This window comes from Temnothorax nylanderi, unplaced genomic scaffold, assembly GCF_030848795.1.
Source record: "Temnothorax nylanderi isolate EJ_2023f unplaced genomic scaffold, tnyl_v1.0 TNYL_tig0003_pilon, whole genome shotgun sequence".
NCBI lineage: Eukaryota > Metazoa > Arthropoda > Insecta > Hymenoptera > Formicidae > Temnothorax > Temnothorax nylanderi.
In genome coordinates, this window is record NW_027249065.1 from 341,342 (window position 1) to 356,207 (window position 14,866).

Consider the following 14,866-nt stretch of genomic DNA (forward strand, 5'->3'; position numbering starts at 1 on the left):
GTACCGCGTTGCACTCTCGCATTGTATTTCGATTCGCCTTTGACATGGCAAACCAGGGTGAAATGAAAAGAGCAAATGGAAGGAAGAATCCACTAATTATCCTGAGATCAAATTTCTCAAGAACAGTAAGTGAGAGAAGAATATAAACGCTAGCAGGCTCGCAAAATAAAGGGAATCGCGAGTGAACGATACGTAAGGAGGAACACGGAAGTACCGGGGATTCACACGGGCTGCGCGGAATAATATAAATAATTTTACGCGGAATAAAATAAGATCAAGCCCGGGAATATAAAATTCGATATATAAAACAAAGGGGAGAGTGCGGAAAAACGAGCGAAGAAGAAGGTGCGCGGGAGGGAAAGGAGAGAAGGAGAGAAGGAGAGAGACATGAGAGAGGAGAGCCGGAGAGAAGCGAGAATATCCGAGGCGCGCCGCGCTGCCATCATCCCTCTGCGCCCCCGCAATCTCTCACCCCTTCCCAACCTCGCGTAGCGGCAGCAACCCCCGAACGGGCTCTCCTTCGCCTCAGTAGCGCCGGGCGTCTCGACGCGGCAGCACGTTGCGTTGGGGGTTTCAATACGCAGCTTTGATCGCGATTTCAGTGTATATTCTCATCTTCTCTCTCTCTTTTTCTCTCTTTATCGTTCTCTCTCTGTTCATCCGTCGAATATCTATCTCTCCGTCTCTCTCTTTCTCGTTCTCCACTACTGTCACCCGACAACCCCCCCCCCCTCCCCCCGCAACCCTATCAAGGGTTCACGGCGAGACCCGCCCACCCGCGCGCGAGTGACTTTCCTCTTCCCCCCTCTCCTTCTTCGGCGTTGATTCCCACCCCCTCTTCTCTGTCACGGAGGACAACAGCATTGCAACGCGAGCAGTCGCGTTCGCCGAAATCGCAAAATTTGCGAGCGCTTTTCGAGATCGAGAGCCGCGAGCACGAGAAGGGCTAGCCTTTTCGGCCCTTTTTTTCTGTTCTTTGTTCTCTTTCTCTCGGTCTTACCGCGCGTAGAGCCCCGTTCGACCAGGGCACGACGAGAGAGACCTGTCGCCGTTATGGGGGAGGACCTGCCCTCCGGAGACGCCCGGCGCGGTTAGTTCTAGGTGGAACCGAGCGAGTTCGCGAAGGCGCGCCAGGTGTAGCGCCACTCGCGGCGCGGCGGCTGCAAGTGACGGTTTTGGCGTTTTGTTTTGACAGTGGCCGACCTGTCACCCGTTTGTCGGGATCGGAGGGAGTAACTGGGTTGTTTTCGTGTGCCCTGCAGCGCGCTGGAACAGCTCGCGAACGTGGCAACCGTAGTGCGCTCCCGTGTGTGTTTCGTTTGGATTGTGTGACTGTGTCGGTCTGTGACGATCGTGCCGCGGAGCGCCCTGTCAAATTTCTCTTCCGCGTCAACTCTGGTCCCCGAGTGATTAAAGGATTACGCGGAGGAGGTCCTCGAGATTGTGCGCAGTGACGTTGCATCTCGGAGCAGCCTGATCGAGGGAAGGATTTTAAACAGTGATCAGTTATGGCCGTGATGGGGACGACGTCGGTATTTCGACTGGACGGCGGCGGCGGCGGCGGTGGCGGCGGTGGCGGCGGCGGCGACGATCGCGGCAGAAGATCACGTCGATGCAACCCTCGGGCGAGCAGGGTGAGGACCGGCGGTCGCCGAGCGTCGAAGGGGTCATCCGGTGTCAAATGTGGATCGGTTGCGGCGAAGCGCAGTGGTTCCGGAAAGTTTCTTCTGGTTGGCGCTGTCCTGGCCATACAATTCGTCGGTGCGGCAGCATTAACCAGCAAGGGTGAGTGCTCCTTCTTTCAAGTGAGCGTCTTGGTCGATGTAGTCGGAGGATAAATCTTTCTGGTTACAACTAGTATGCGTATATATGTGCGCGTACTTTCTAAGTTGAAATTCTGAGGGTAAGATGGCTCGAAGGAAACAGCGGGATATTGATAAATTGCCTCGAGTTTTTACACGTCGTTCTTGCACTAAAAGATATAAATAAAGCATTTTAATACTTGGATTTAGGAATGCCCCTAATTCGGAAGATCTTACATAACTCCTGAATAAATATAAGATTGGTCTCCGAACGATATAGAGAAAAACTGATTTTGTGTTGTAATATAATAAATAATCGATGAAAAAGTAAATATCGAAGGAAGGTCTGTTATTAAAATTACAAAGTTCTGCGCCTTTAATTATAGCCAGGATTTTCTAGTCATTATTTTTGAGAAATACTCTTTTCACTTCTGTGACAGAATATGAAGGACATTTTTCCTATAACGTTACTGCTACTTATGTTACATATATTATGAAGATCGCGTGTTCAATTTTAACGCAGAACAAGGGTACTTGTAGTCTTTGTACTCGGATGCACGAGACCGAAAACCGTCGCTCATCCTCTGCTGTCGATACCTCATAACCCAATACCGCGACTTCGACTTTCCAACTTCGGCCGTTACTGGAACGAGTTGTGGGAGAAACGTGTCTATCGGCAAATTATACCCCCACGTTCGATCCGCGAAATATTCCATTGCGAATCGGGGTAATCGACGCTGCCGACGATCGTGGCACACGCCTTAGGAATTCGCTCTTTTCGCCCTCCGAGCAATCAGCCCTCTGGCGCCGATTTCTGATTATCGGACTGTACGACGCAGACGAGAGGGGGGGGGGCGGGGAGGGGAGAGGAGGGGCACTCCGACCCCGTGGTGCGCGACCCCGTCGATTTCGTATTCGAGGTGACCGACCGCCGTAACTGCGTACAGGATTTAAGAGATCGCCTAAGTAATGCCGGGAGACGAAGATGCGCGCATACCAAGTGATGCAGTGACCCAACCGATTCTCGTTCCGGAAGTTAAGTAGTACGATTCTCGTTTCTCGCATTCGGATTGCGCCGCGTCAAGGATGAATTTCAGGCAGTGACCGGCGAGAAAAACTGTAATATTTTTTTCTACTCTTTTTCCTCGTAACGCGGCGATTGCGACGTCCCGATGTCAACACCGATAAAACGAAATAATTGGCGCAATTAGCGTAATTTCGGAATATAGATGAAATTTCATATTTTCGTCGCGCCTTTTTACATGTTCGAATTATTTGATAAATATTTTTTATTATTAACACGTGAACGTAGTAATTTTTTATTTATTTATTTTTATTAATATTGACATACCAGAATGAAAGCGCGCTACCGATAATATATATATATATATATATATATATATATAAAATTGCATTCGTCACACATATTGTTTGAACGCGCCTCGATTGATGATCTCGTGTTATGTGATCGTGCACCGTGTATACGAGACGAACTAAAAGACGTTAATGTAAATTTCCTGCACGACGTCGCAATATCGCGCGCAAACAATTCTTGTGTGCTCGTCTCGAGTAGCTGCATTATGTAAGGCAAAGAACGATATAGTTATCTAATCGATAGACGTAGCTTAATGCTTGCGTACTCGTATATAATACGCACGCACACACATCTGTAAAATATACGCGTACGGGACAATAAACAATCACGAGTACTGTTTCGCAATCGCCGATGCTGCACATTTTGCGATGATAAAAAGCTATTTCGGACATTCTATATTGAACGTATCGCTTGGAAATTATGCAGCAAACAATGGAATTACACCTACCGCCCCTTTTATCGTGCACGAGGTCTGAATATGAATCGCGTGTAAATTTCAGAAACCGTATTATTAAACCAACGGTATTTTATATGCACAAGAGAGAGAGAGAGAGAGAGAGAATTCATTTTAAATAAAATAACGCCACCAAGACGTATACATGGCTCATGCGATCCGCCGGTCGAAAGACAGACATGGATGGTCCGCTATCTTGCAAGTTCTTTCGCAACGTCCACGGGACGTCGAATCACATCGGTGCGCCGTCGTTATCGTTCGGCGTATCGTCCAGCGGGACCGACGTTGAATTAATTGAAAGCCGTCGTGTCTCGTGTAGCACAGGCTTCGAGCTCCACCGGAAGACGTCATTTTGATCTGGTTTTAATTAAACAACGGACGTGTCGCGTGTCTCGCGAAGAGAAGAGAGAGGGAGAGAGAGAAAGAGAGAATCGAGAAGGTCGGATCCGCGGCCGTAACCGACATGGGACGGATGGGAAAATACGAGAGTGGAGGAAAGAGACTTGACGAGCGGGAGCTCGTTGGATGATTGAGGGCAACGATGGAACGTTTAACGCGATTAAAAAAACGTCGCATGGCCGATCAAAGGCGTCCGCAACGATCGCTCGTGCCACGCGAAATCCATCGGCCGTCGCTGGTAAAAGGACGACGATCTCGTACAATGTCGCTCGAAAACGCCGGCCGAACGTTCGCCATGTATAAAAGTGCAACATGATTAACCGAGCGAAAGACTCTATCGGCTAGAACGGTAAATGGGTTGAGTGAAGTTCACGCTTATTTCATGGAAAATAACACGATTTTTAAGTTTTATGTTTTACTTCTAATAAAATATGATTGTACATTTGTTTCGTACATGTGTGTGGTAGGTAAGATAATAGTATTCAATTCGTATTTTAATATAAAAGTTTATACCCATTTTACAAGACGAAATAAATGAAGGAAGCAAAAATCTATTTTGTATACATATACGAGTAGTACTGTTAATATTGATAATTAATATTCGTAATTAATATTATTTGATCATTAATTCTGATAATAAAATTTCATCTGGCTGAATTATTAGCAGATACAGATAAAATAGCTAATTTAATATTTAAAAGATGTTAACAAACTTTTGCTTTTATCCTCTTTCATGTTATATAGATTACACGGAAATAATAGGACTTTACCAAAGCTCGTCACCTAATTACAATCAAAACGTGCCGGATATTATCGCGGCTTCGCGCGACGGCTGTAGTTTCGGCGAAATTACGATTCGCCAATGGATTAACGATACACTGCGTCAAGCCGGATATTTGTACAAAGTTTGTCGGTCGGTTATTATAACTAGTTTGCACGTTTGAAATGTGGCGTGCTCACGCGTCGTTGAGTCGATGCCGTAATATGAACCGTGCAAATTGTCGCAGCGAAACGAAGATCAGTGGCAACTGAATTTATGGTAATACCGCTTCATTAATGAAACTCGACGAAATGTACAAATGATATTATATTGCAATGCGTTGCGGTTATACCGTATTGTAATATAATATTCTTTAGTATATATTAATTAAATTTTATAAATAATTTGTACAGTATATAATTGTATTATATTAGGTCAGCTTCGTATAAATCGGCACGTTTTTATTACGCGCATATATTCGTGAATATTTATTTCTGCGGAAAATAAATATTTACTATTGAAAAGAAATTAATAATATTTTATATACAAATATGAATCGGCAAGTTGCTTAAGTTACATAGCTGTTATTTTGTAATGAGTGGATGATGAATTAAATGCTATACTATAGATTATAAAAGAAGCCCGTCATAAAACGATGATGTTTAATTCATTTTTAATTCATTTCATTCTGTTCATTCGTTACAAAATAATAGCTATTTAGTTTCAGTATCTTCTCGATTTTCTCTCTATACTTGGCTTCAAGATTACTTAGGAATGAATTTATCAATTAACCCGATATGGACGATATGGTATTGTATTTTATCATATATTTCGTCTCATAGTTTTACTTATATGACACCGTGTGCATTAAGTGTGATCACTTTCAGCATGCATCAGAGGCCTCTCCCATGTCATCCTCGAAAGGGTGATCTGCGGGAAAACACCCGAATTACTGGCGTATAAGCGCGTATTCATAGAGGCAGCTTTCGCGAGCCGCCAAACTCAGGCGCGTTATTAAAATTAACATCGCGTCGCATTCGAGGGAATATCATGCGGGAAACCGCGAGCGCGCAGCGAGATTTCCGCGAGAGTGTACGACCGTTTTATCTGTACAGGAGTCACGTAACGCCACGGGTACCCTTTCTTATCCCGCGCGAGAAGCGATATGTGATTCGCCCGTGCTTCGTAAGGCCAGAATTATACGTGGACGTTTTATCAATTTTCATCCGCGAAACAGTCCGCGCTAAGATTGGCCGCCGCGTAACCTGGCGAGAGAACTCGAGAAGGCTTCACTTTTTCAAAGGACTCTCGATCTTTGACTCTAGAAAATAAAATAAAAAATATCTCTAGTTCTCGAAGAATTTCCTCGAAAAATTTCCAAGAAATAGATAAAATTAAATTGTGTGCTTCAATTAATCCTAGATCTGCCTCTTATGTCAGCAGAATTTTATTTTGAAAAATTACTCATAAAGCGAGCTATTATTAAAATTATGTTCGGTATTTTGGGATTGTATTCGCCATAACTTTTGTATTGCACGTCATTCGCAGACACAGGCGGAGTTCGCGTCAGTACGTGTTGTAGGGAAGAGCGTCCGCACTCCGCGGTGACTCTAAAATTTTGGCGGACGACATGATGCGGTCGCGCATCGAGTTTCCTCTGTCTATAACGTTAAGAGCTGCTCGACGGTACACGGAGGGGACGCGTATCGATAATGCCCGATAGCGTGCGGTGGAGTTTCACGAAGCTGAAACGCGATATGATCGAGTGAGTGGTCCGGCGGTCTCCGGTGGCCGCGTCTGCGAGGTATTTTTATGGAAAATTTATTAGCCTGCGGACATCAGATTGCGTCCGCGTCGCGAAACTATAAATTAAAAGCTGTCCCGTAATGCGACGGTCCGTATGTGTGCGCGTGCGTGTGTAATCGCATGCCGCGACTAGAATAAAGTGGATTACATTACGAAATTCTCGCGAATTATTAACGAAGTTTCTTTGGAATGTAAACTGCGAGCGACGAGGATGATTCGGTTAAACTAATCGAACAGAGTGAGATTTTTGTAACAATGGTATATGCCGTGGACGAAAGGGTGTTTAATTTAATGAATAATTGTGCCTCGGTTTTACCTGCTTTTTCTACAACAAACTGGTAACATAAGTTTTACGCGCGTCGTAATTTTTACCTTTCCATGTATAATTATAAAAAAAGATACGTGATATTTTTAACTCGCATAATATCATGTTTTATGCAAATGTTTAATATTATTGTGCCAGCCTCTCGTGTTTTAACGATTTCATGTGGTAACGTCACCGACGTCATTCATTCGGACGTTATGCAAAAAGTCGCGATTTGCATAGAACGGCTATTACTTTGGTATCGTTGTGTCTGATAAAAAAAAATCGAAATACGTATTTGTTTTATAATTAAAGGGTATCTTGAAACCCACTTTACTCTAATACTCTTTGATTAAAATGAAATCGATTGTTTGTGAAATTATTAAAAAATAAGAGCTTATATAACGATATAAAATTACAGGATCATGCGAGAGAGAGAGAGAGAGAAATTGAACTTCCATCGAAGAGAAATATGGTCCGAATTTAGTCGGCAAAGTCCGTAATAGAGCGGTGGCATTCTATACGCTTTATTATATCTCTATATATAAAATATCGTTCGCTATCTTGCTTGACTTGGAACGGAGAGACTCGCAAACCCGTCGCGCATCGGGGAGATTGTAACGGGGAAACGGGGAGGTCCGTGCGACTCACAATATGTTGCCGTTAATATTACAAACGGCAGACGAAACAATAGCGCGGAGTGTTTACAGTTTCGCGACGTTCACGCTGCGCTCGCCCCGGCAGCTAGTAGTACGATCGTAGTTTGCTCAGACGGCAGGCTGCTCCGCTCCGTACCGTACAAAGTGACTCGCTAGGATTACACGGGAGATTAAGACGCACCCAAGGCGCGCGGCGTGTACGTTACAAGTCTCGAACGCGTTCTCTGCACAGTCTCTTAACGGCAGGCAAACGGACTAAATGCGACGAAATTATTTCCGTCACGACGGAGACACCGGATATTGCGACAGACACATTACGTACATCACGATCGAGTGAGTAACGGCAGGCGTAATGAACTTCGCAATAATGAACTTATCTTTTCGCGTTATTCTTGAGTGCGCACGTTGTGCGATCCGATTAAAAGTAAATCTCGCAGCACGAACAGAATGATAGAAGTGTAAATTATATATTTTGGGAGATTACTTACTCAAAAATGCAATATTTAATGCGGCTCAAAGCAGCAGTTGAGATATTGGAATTGGAATTTTTTAACTCGGAAATTTTACAATTTTTTAGCAGATTATCACTTCGACACAGTACGTTAAAAATCTAATGGAAATATTAGTATAAAAGCATTATATTTTAAACTTTGAATGATTATAGAATATTATAGAATACAATTTAATCGGAATTAAATTGTTAAACACACCGGTGTTGTGAAATATTACATTAATATAATATTCGCAGCCTCGGAATAGCGGAATAGGATACGCTCAGGCTGCACAATGTAGATATTCGTACGCCACCCTACGTGCACCAATTAAATTGGAATTTACCTCATCCTCTGAACAGATGCTCTCTCTCTCTCCCTCTCTTCCACTGCAAGAGTACAATATAATCGCGCGCCACTTTGCGATTTGGTATTCTTACGACCTCTGTATCTGTATTGACGGCAAACTGTTATATCGGATTACGTGTCAAGATGAACGCATAGAGATGCATTGCGTGTTGTTTCGCTTAAGTAAGTTCTCGATTTATATACACGAACACGAACTTGTCTGACATCTCGCACTTTCGTATCACCCCGCATCTTCGCGTCGTAAATATACGCGCTAAAACGATTCGCGAGCGTTCATCCCGTTTCGAGAAACCTGGAAAATGTCGATACGTAATTTCCAGCGCTCTGCAACGGCCGGGCGATATTTTCTTGCGGTTCCATTCGGGAAGAGTTCGTTAACGGTTACGGCGATTGAGTTCTCGCTCTACTTCCACCGTCGTTAGCTGATTGAACCGGGATAACTAACGGATTGCGGCGGCTTGTTAAAAAGTCACCAGCCGCAAATATTAGATAGACTCGCCGCAAAGACTCGTCTGTCGACCCGAAAGAGAATCAGCATTGGCATATGCATAATTGGAATTAAGTCTGCGGTCACTGCATCAAGTGTACACTGCCACCTGGATAATTAACACACCTCGTTGCGTCTTCTTGCCTCGCAAAACCACTGCGTGTCACGAATTTCCGTTTTGATAAGAAAAGCTAGCTCATTTGAATTTAGATTATCAAATTTCGTGAGATAAGAAATATGATTAAATATTATGTATACATATTATCTAGCTAGTTATCCAGTTAAATATTCTAGATATTCTAGGTAATGTTCTAGATAATTTTCTTGCCTGGTTAATTGTTAATTAATATGCTAATTAAATCCCGATTAATTTCCTAATTAATTTTTGACCAATCTACTCAATCTTTTGACTGATTCTATAGTTAATTTCTTGGCTATATCTTTATTTGATCTCTTGATTAATCTAAATTTTACTAATTTTCTAGTCAATTATAATTATTCAGTTCAAGGCAATCGTTAAATTTTTTATTAATTTTCGAGAAAGATGATTGGGATATAAGGTAAACTACAATTTAAATTGTTTAAATAACGCAACGTTACCATTCTTTCAGCTTTCAACAACATCGATTTATTGCAAATTGTAATATCGGTTTGAAATTACCATCAATGCAGAAACGTGACGGTTAAATAAGATTTAAAGTAAACTCGCGGTTGCGATCACTCTCGCATTTACAAGACCGATTAATCACTATTGGCTTATCCGCTTTAATTGCGCACAAACGGATCGCGAAGAGTCATGAACGTCCGTTACGTTCCAATGTAAACGGCATTAATATTCGTCACACAAAGTGGATACGATCGGGGGTCCGCGATATACGTCGATCGACTACCATTGTTCTGCGAATTCAAGGATTTTGTGTGTGTATGCGTATGTGTATGTGTACGCGCCTATTTACGCTAAAACCAGCAGAGTGCTTGTGCGCCGCCAGAAATACGTTACTCGCTGACATTTGTGCGTGTACTCGCTCGCCTATCCGACCATCACGCTATGAATTTATTTATACGCTCATGAAATTGCTCCGAGTTTCCCCGCAATTCGCACGTTTATATATGTTTGTGGCACGATTTGGGCGAGGGTCATGTAGGGTATGTCGTTCCCCCTTCGTTCCAGTCACGGGCAGGCAGTGTTCTTTTGTCAAAAGCGCTCTATGTGTGCGTGAAACGAAGTAGAGGCGCCCGCGCCGGTTAAATAACCGTTTGAAATTTCCTATTAATTTTCGATATCGTGAGGCAAATTGGATATAATATCTTTCCTTTAATATATTCTTTAATCTATTAGATTAATTTTTAAGATATTAGATTTTTATTATTTTTTAAGAAATAAATATTAGAAGGAGACAACGTAGAATATATCATATCGTATAGTAGTGTCAGTTACATGTGTGTATTTACATGCTGAGATTACTTATTGAGGCACACCGCGTATATACTCTTCTTAAAGAAGCTTATCAAAGATCACCGAAGGATTTGCTAAACATCATTGCTGTCTCTCCGAGTTCGTCGCTCGTCGATGTTTCGTTGACACGATCGCAATTTTGCTAGGACAGCCGCACGTGATATGTATGAAAATCACACCGGACGTCACTCGCTGTCGCGCTTTTACCAGCGACGTTATCGCCATTGCAGTTAGGATTTGCCTCTTGAAGCCGCGCGTATACCTAACGAACGCACGCATACGCACGCGATGACGTCGCCAACCCTACCAATATTAAATAACATTGCTGATTAAATACTGACACGAACAGCAGCGAAGGACACGGCCGGGGGTCTGACACCCCCTCCTCGCTCAGAACCGGCACTGTACGTGCGAAACGAGATTAACCCGCGACACATGTAAACCCTCAAAGCATACGGGGGTGGCCCGTCTGCGGTATATGCAAATTCGTTCGCGGTAACAGCCAGTCAGCCAGCCCTTTTCCTACAGCTTTCATTGTCCTGCGCTGCCGGCGCTTTCAATGCCGGCTCATGACGGGATTCGAAACGGTCGGGGGAGAAGAACAGTTGACGCCTATCCCGCATCGACTGGGTGGTTATATCCGGAATTTTCGTCCCGCGACCGCGGCACGAAATATTTAAAACGATGCGTCCGAGGGGAGATATTTCCGTGATAATTCGACGGCCAGAGGCGGCAACCGGAGATAAATTCATTCGGCACTACGGAGATCGCACGCAATTAATTTGTACAAAAAAATGTGCAGTAGTGCATATAAAAGTCCACAGAAGATATATAGAGCGATATTTTGAGAATTCTATGATCTGCATATTGAGAGAGTATCACTTTTAGCGATAGAAAAATCTTTCTCGGTAACATTTTTCCCTCTATTCTTATCAGTGATAATTTCACGGAATAGTATTCATAGTATTACATTAGGACTGCGGTCGTTGATCGAAATTGATAATTGACCTCGTTTTATAACTGTATTCATAGCTTCTTGGATAAGGGAAATTTTTATTGAGACGATCGGGCAACATACGTGCGATCTTTGCTCCTCTATATTATAGAGGTATATTTAAGATATATACCTCTATATTCAAGATATTTGCCTCGAGATGCAAATATCTTAAATACAATATATTGTAGTATTAATTTAATACGCGGTACTTTATCATTCTCATATTATATTTGACAAATATATCGCTTAAATAATCCAAAATTAATGACAATAACGATTGTGACTTCGTATTTCAAGCAATGTGTAGCGAATCCTTATTATCTAGCATATATTTTTTTTAAATTATGTCCAAGTAGAATGAAATTGAATAAGCGCTTTCTATTGGACATCAAAGATATATTGAGCAATATTTGTATATGCACGATGTCCGAGAGTAGATTCAACAAGTAGTCAAAGGGAGGGTTTGTCCTGATCCGTGAATAACTAGCGGGGTTCGATCCAGAAGACTTTATCGAATAATCTCCGCGCGTTAATAAAGAGGCCCGTATTAGCATCCGGACGAGATTAACGATAGAAAATTAGAATCAACCGCGAGCGATTATTCGAGGTTGAGCGACTACATCTTTAATTGCGATCCGCGGGCGTTGAAGAAGAATGGCACGGGTCGCTTTCCCGATAATAGAGATTTATTTCGCGCGCAGCACGTCGGGACGAATTGTCCCTAAATAAAGATGCATTGCCCGAGATGAAATCTTTTTTTGCGGTCACGCCGTTCTGGAGTGATGGCCTGATAAAAATGGCAAAAGGTGATCGTTCGGACATTGATTTAGAATATTTGAACTTTGCTCGTTTTGACAAAATTTCTGATATTTATAAAGAGAATCTCTTCCGAACATATTTTTGTAAAATATCGCTTCAAACTAAGAATTATTTTGTTTAAAATTAGTCCTCGCCTTTTTAAAAATAGTTTTGCTTATAAAACGCAGCAAATCGCTATTTTCCAGTAAAATAATAAAGAAATAAAAAAAGAAAGAGACATGCAAACGGCTGCTGTTGGTCTCCGAAAACGAAGGCTTATGTTACTCGTGACAAATGATAAGTATGGTCGTGTCTATCAAAAAGCGTTTTAAATTCTTAAAAAGGAGAAAGACTGCGCGAATCCGGCAGAAATAACCTGGAGATCAAGCGACAACGCCCGATAAAAGTGGAGTATCACAAGGGACGTATCACGTATGCGGGATGCCGCGTCCAGGACATTTTTTCCCTTCCTTCCTCTTTCCTTTTCCCCTTTATTCTAGATATACGACTCGCCGGTGGTTACGCCACCCGGGACTCTTAGGGCGCACGGTTCACCGGGGAATCGGGAGAACGAGCTCTCTCACCGGGGCAAAAAAAGGGAAAACTTACGTACATACGTCGTGTCGCGTTCTAGATCTCGAAATAGCTCGACGACCCTTCTCGCCGAGGTTAGAGAATGCCACTCGCCCGTGAAAATACGAAATAGTAATATAGAGTGTTTCACGTACTTTCCCTTATTTACGAATTCTCAAATCGATTTGGAGTATATAACCTTTTTCTTAATTTTCCTATAATGGGGACATTGTAATGCTCGTGAAATTCATTTCTGGTTGAGGAAAATTACTCCAAATTGCTTTGACGATTCCTAAAAAAAAAGCTGCGAATCTTCGTACGAGTTTCTTACTTATGTTATGTTACACAAACAATACTCATTTTTGTATATTGTCAAAAAGAAGAAGAGCGTTTTCCAAGTAAAGTGTATCGCATGTCGAATAGTTTATATAGAAAAGCAAGCGCTCCGCAGAGAGAGGATAGACGCATCATCGCTTTATTTATGCCGCGCATTATATGACACAGCCAAACCAAACATACGAAGCCAACTAACTGGCGTAAGCTCCCGCAAACTTTACGAAGCACAGAACTGCTAACATGAAAGACATCGCGTTCTCACGGCAGCGCTCATAAAACGCATTTCCGATCGTGTATGGTACGTACAAGTCTCGATAAGAAGCCGAAAGAGACAAGGACGATCTGTTGAGCGTATATACACGATGAGGAGAATGGAAGGGAAGAATAGGCAGTGTCGCTGAAACGAGTCGAGCTGGCTGTCGAGGAACAACCATAACTTCATCTACGTAATGGTTCTAGCCCGAGCTAGATAAGGAGCTGCCTTTTCGCCGCACGGACTATCCGCCGTCATCCAAACGACTCATCCTCCTGCCGATGTGAAAGCCCCACATAATTCTCGTTGGCACACAGCCGTCGGGTTCCCACCTCCGCGTTCCACGCAGGCTAAGTCAATTACGGTGCGGCGCGTATATGAGCGCGCGGAAGATGAAGAAGAGAAGAAGAAGCGGAAGACGAGAGCGTGCACGCGCGCGCGCGAGCGTCGAGATTTTCACGCTCCTTTCTCCTTCCTCCTCCCCTCTAGACGATTTCGCCATCCGCGAACACGCTTCTCTCGTGGGAAGGAAACTTTATTTCCGCTCATCGATCGCGTTTGTGCGCGGGGAATACCCCGTTAGCCGAGCGAGGTCTGTCGATTATACTTGAACTGCGCGTTGATCGGAAATCAAAGTTTTTGCTCTCCCCTTCGGGGGAGGCTACCCTGGCGACCGGGAACATCGCGAGTTTCACGACGAACTTGGAATTTCTCGTAAAGAACATACTTTCGAGATGCTAGCAACACTTTTATCGTATTCCGAAGTGTCTAAAGGACAACGCAGAATTTTGATATACTCGTGACTGAAGGATTGTAACGCGTATTTTACTCCTTTTCAAATAAATCTTCCCTTTTTATCACGGGTGTCTAAATAACGAGAGTGTGGCTATAAAATAAAATTAAAAGATCACGCTCTTTTGAGGGTTAATCGACCGTCTCCCCTATGTTCTCGCGTTACTGTCGCCGAGCTTTTAATTCCAGTCGGACACGCCCTCGGTGGCGGAAGGGTTGAGGCTTCCCCGTATCCCCCGTATCCCCCGTATCCCCCGTAGGCTCAGCGAGCACGTGAGCGTGTACGAGGGCTTCCAGAAAATGTTTACTTTGCGCTTTTCGTTTTCGGATAAGAACGTACAAACGGCTTTTCAATGCCACCGCGCCCTTTTGTGAGGGAATGTGTCGTGTGTTTTACGGTTCGATAAATTTCAGCGGCGCGCACCAGTGTATACAGACAACGTATGTAGACCAAAGCATAACAATGTCATCAATGTCTTCCGGTCGACAGAGCACTTGCTGTCGTCGGCTCTCGCTTTTCTCGTGCGGACTAAATCGTGTGACGTTAAGGGGGTAAGAGGGTCTCAGGAACGACGCGAGCCGAACACACGTGAAATCTTATCGCGTATCGACGTCATATCGCGGCACCTTCGTTTTCCTCCAAGCACGTCGTGCGATTTTACCGAAACGTGCAGTCTCGTATTTTGGAAAATACTCTAACCAAAACGGAACGCTTGTTATATCAATGGAACACTTGTTCGCAATTCGAGACTTCC

General features: G+C 43.5%; 1 protein-coding gene across 3 annotated transcripts in view; it reads left to right on the forward strand.

Annotated features, from left to right (window-relative positions):
• The first annotated feature begins 514 nt into the window (after positions 1 to 514).
• The window catches only part of LOC139770678 (uncharacterized), a 194,609-nt gene continuing 180,257 nt past the window's right edge, over positions 515 to 14,866 (forward strand). The window contains exons 1-2 of one of the 3 annotated variants that reach the window (XM_071702794.1): positions 515 to 1,090; positions 1,196 to 1,785. In XM_071702794.1, the coding sequence (XP_071558895.1) occupies positions 1,509 to 1,785 (277 nt within the window). In that variant the 5' untranslated portion in view covers positions 515 to 1,090; positions 1,196 to 1,508. Of the gene's footprint in view, positions 1,786 to 14,866 lie in introns of all 3 variants that reach the window. The other 2 variants (XM_071702804.1, XM_071702785.1) reach the window with 2 other exon arrangements.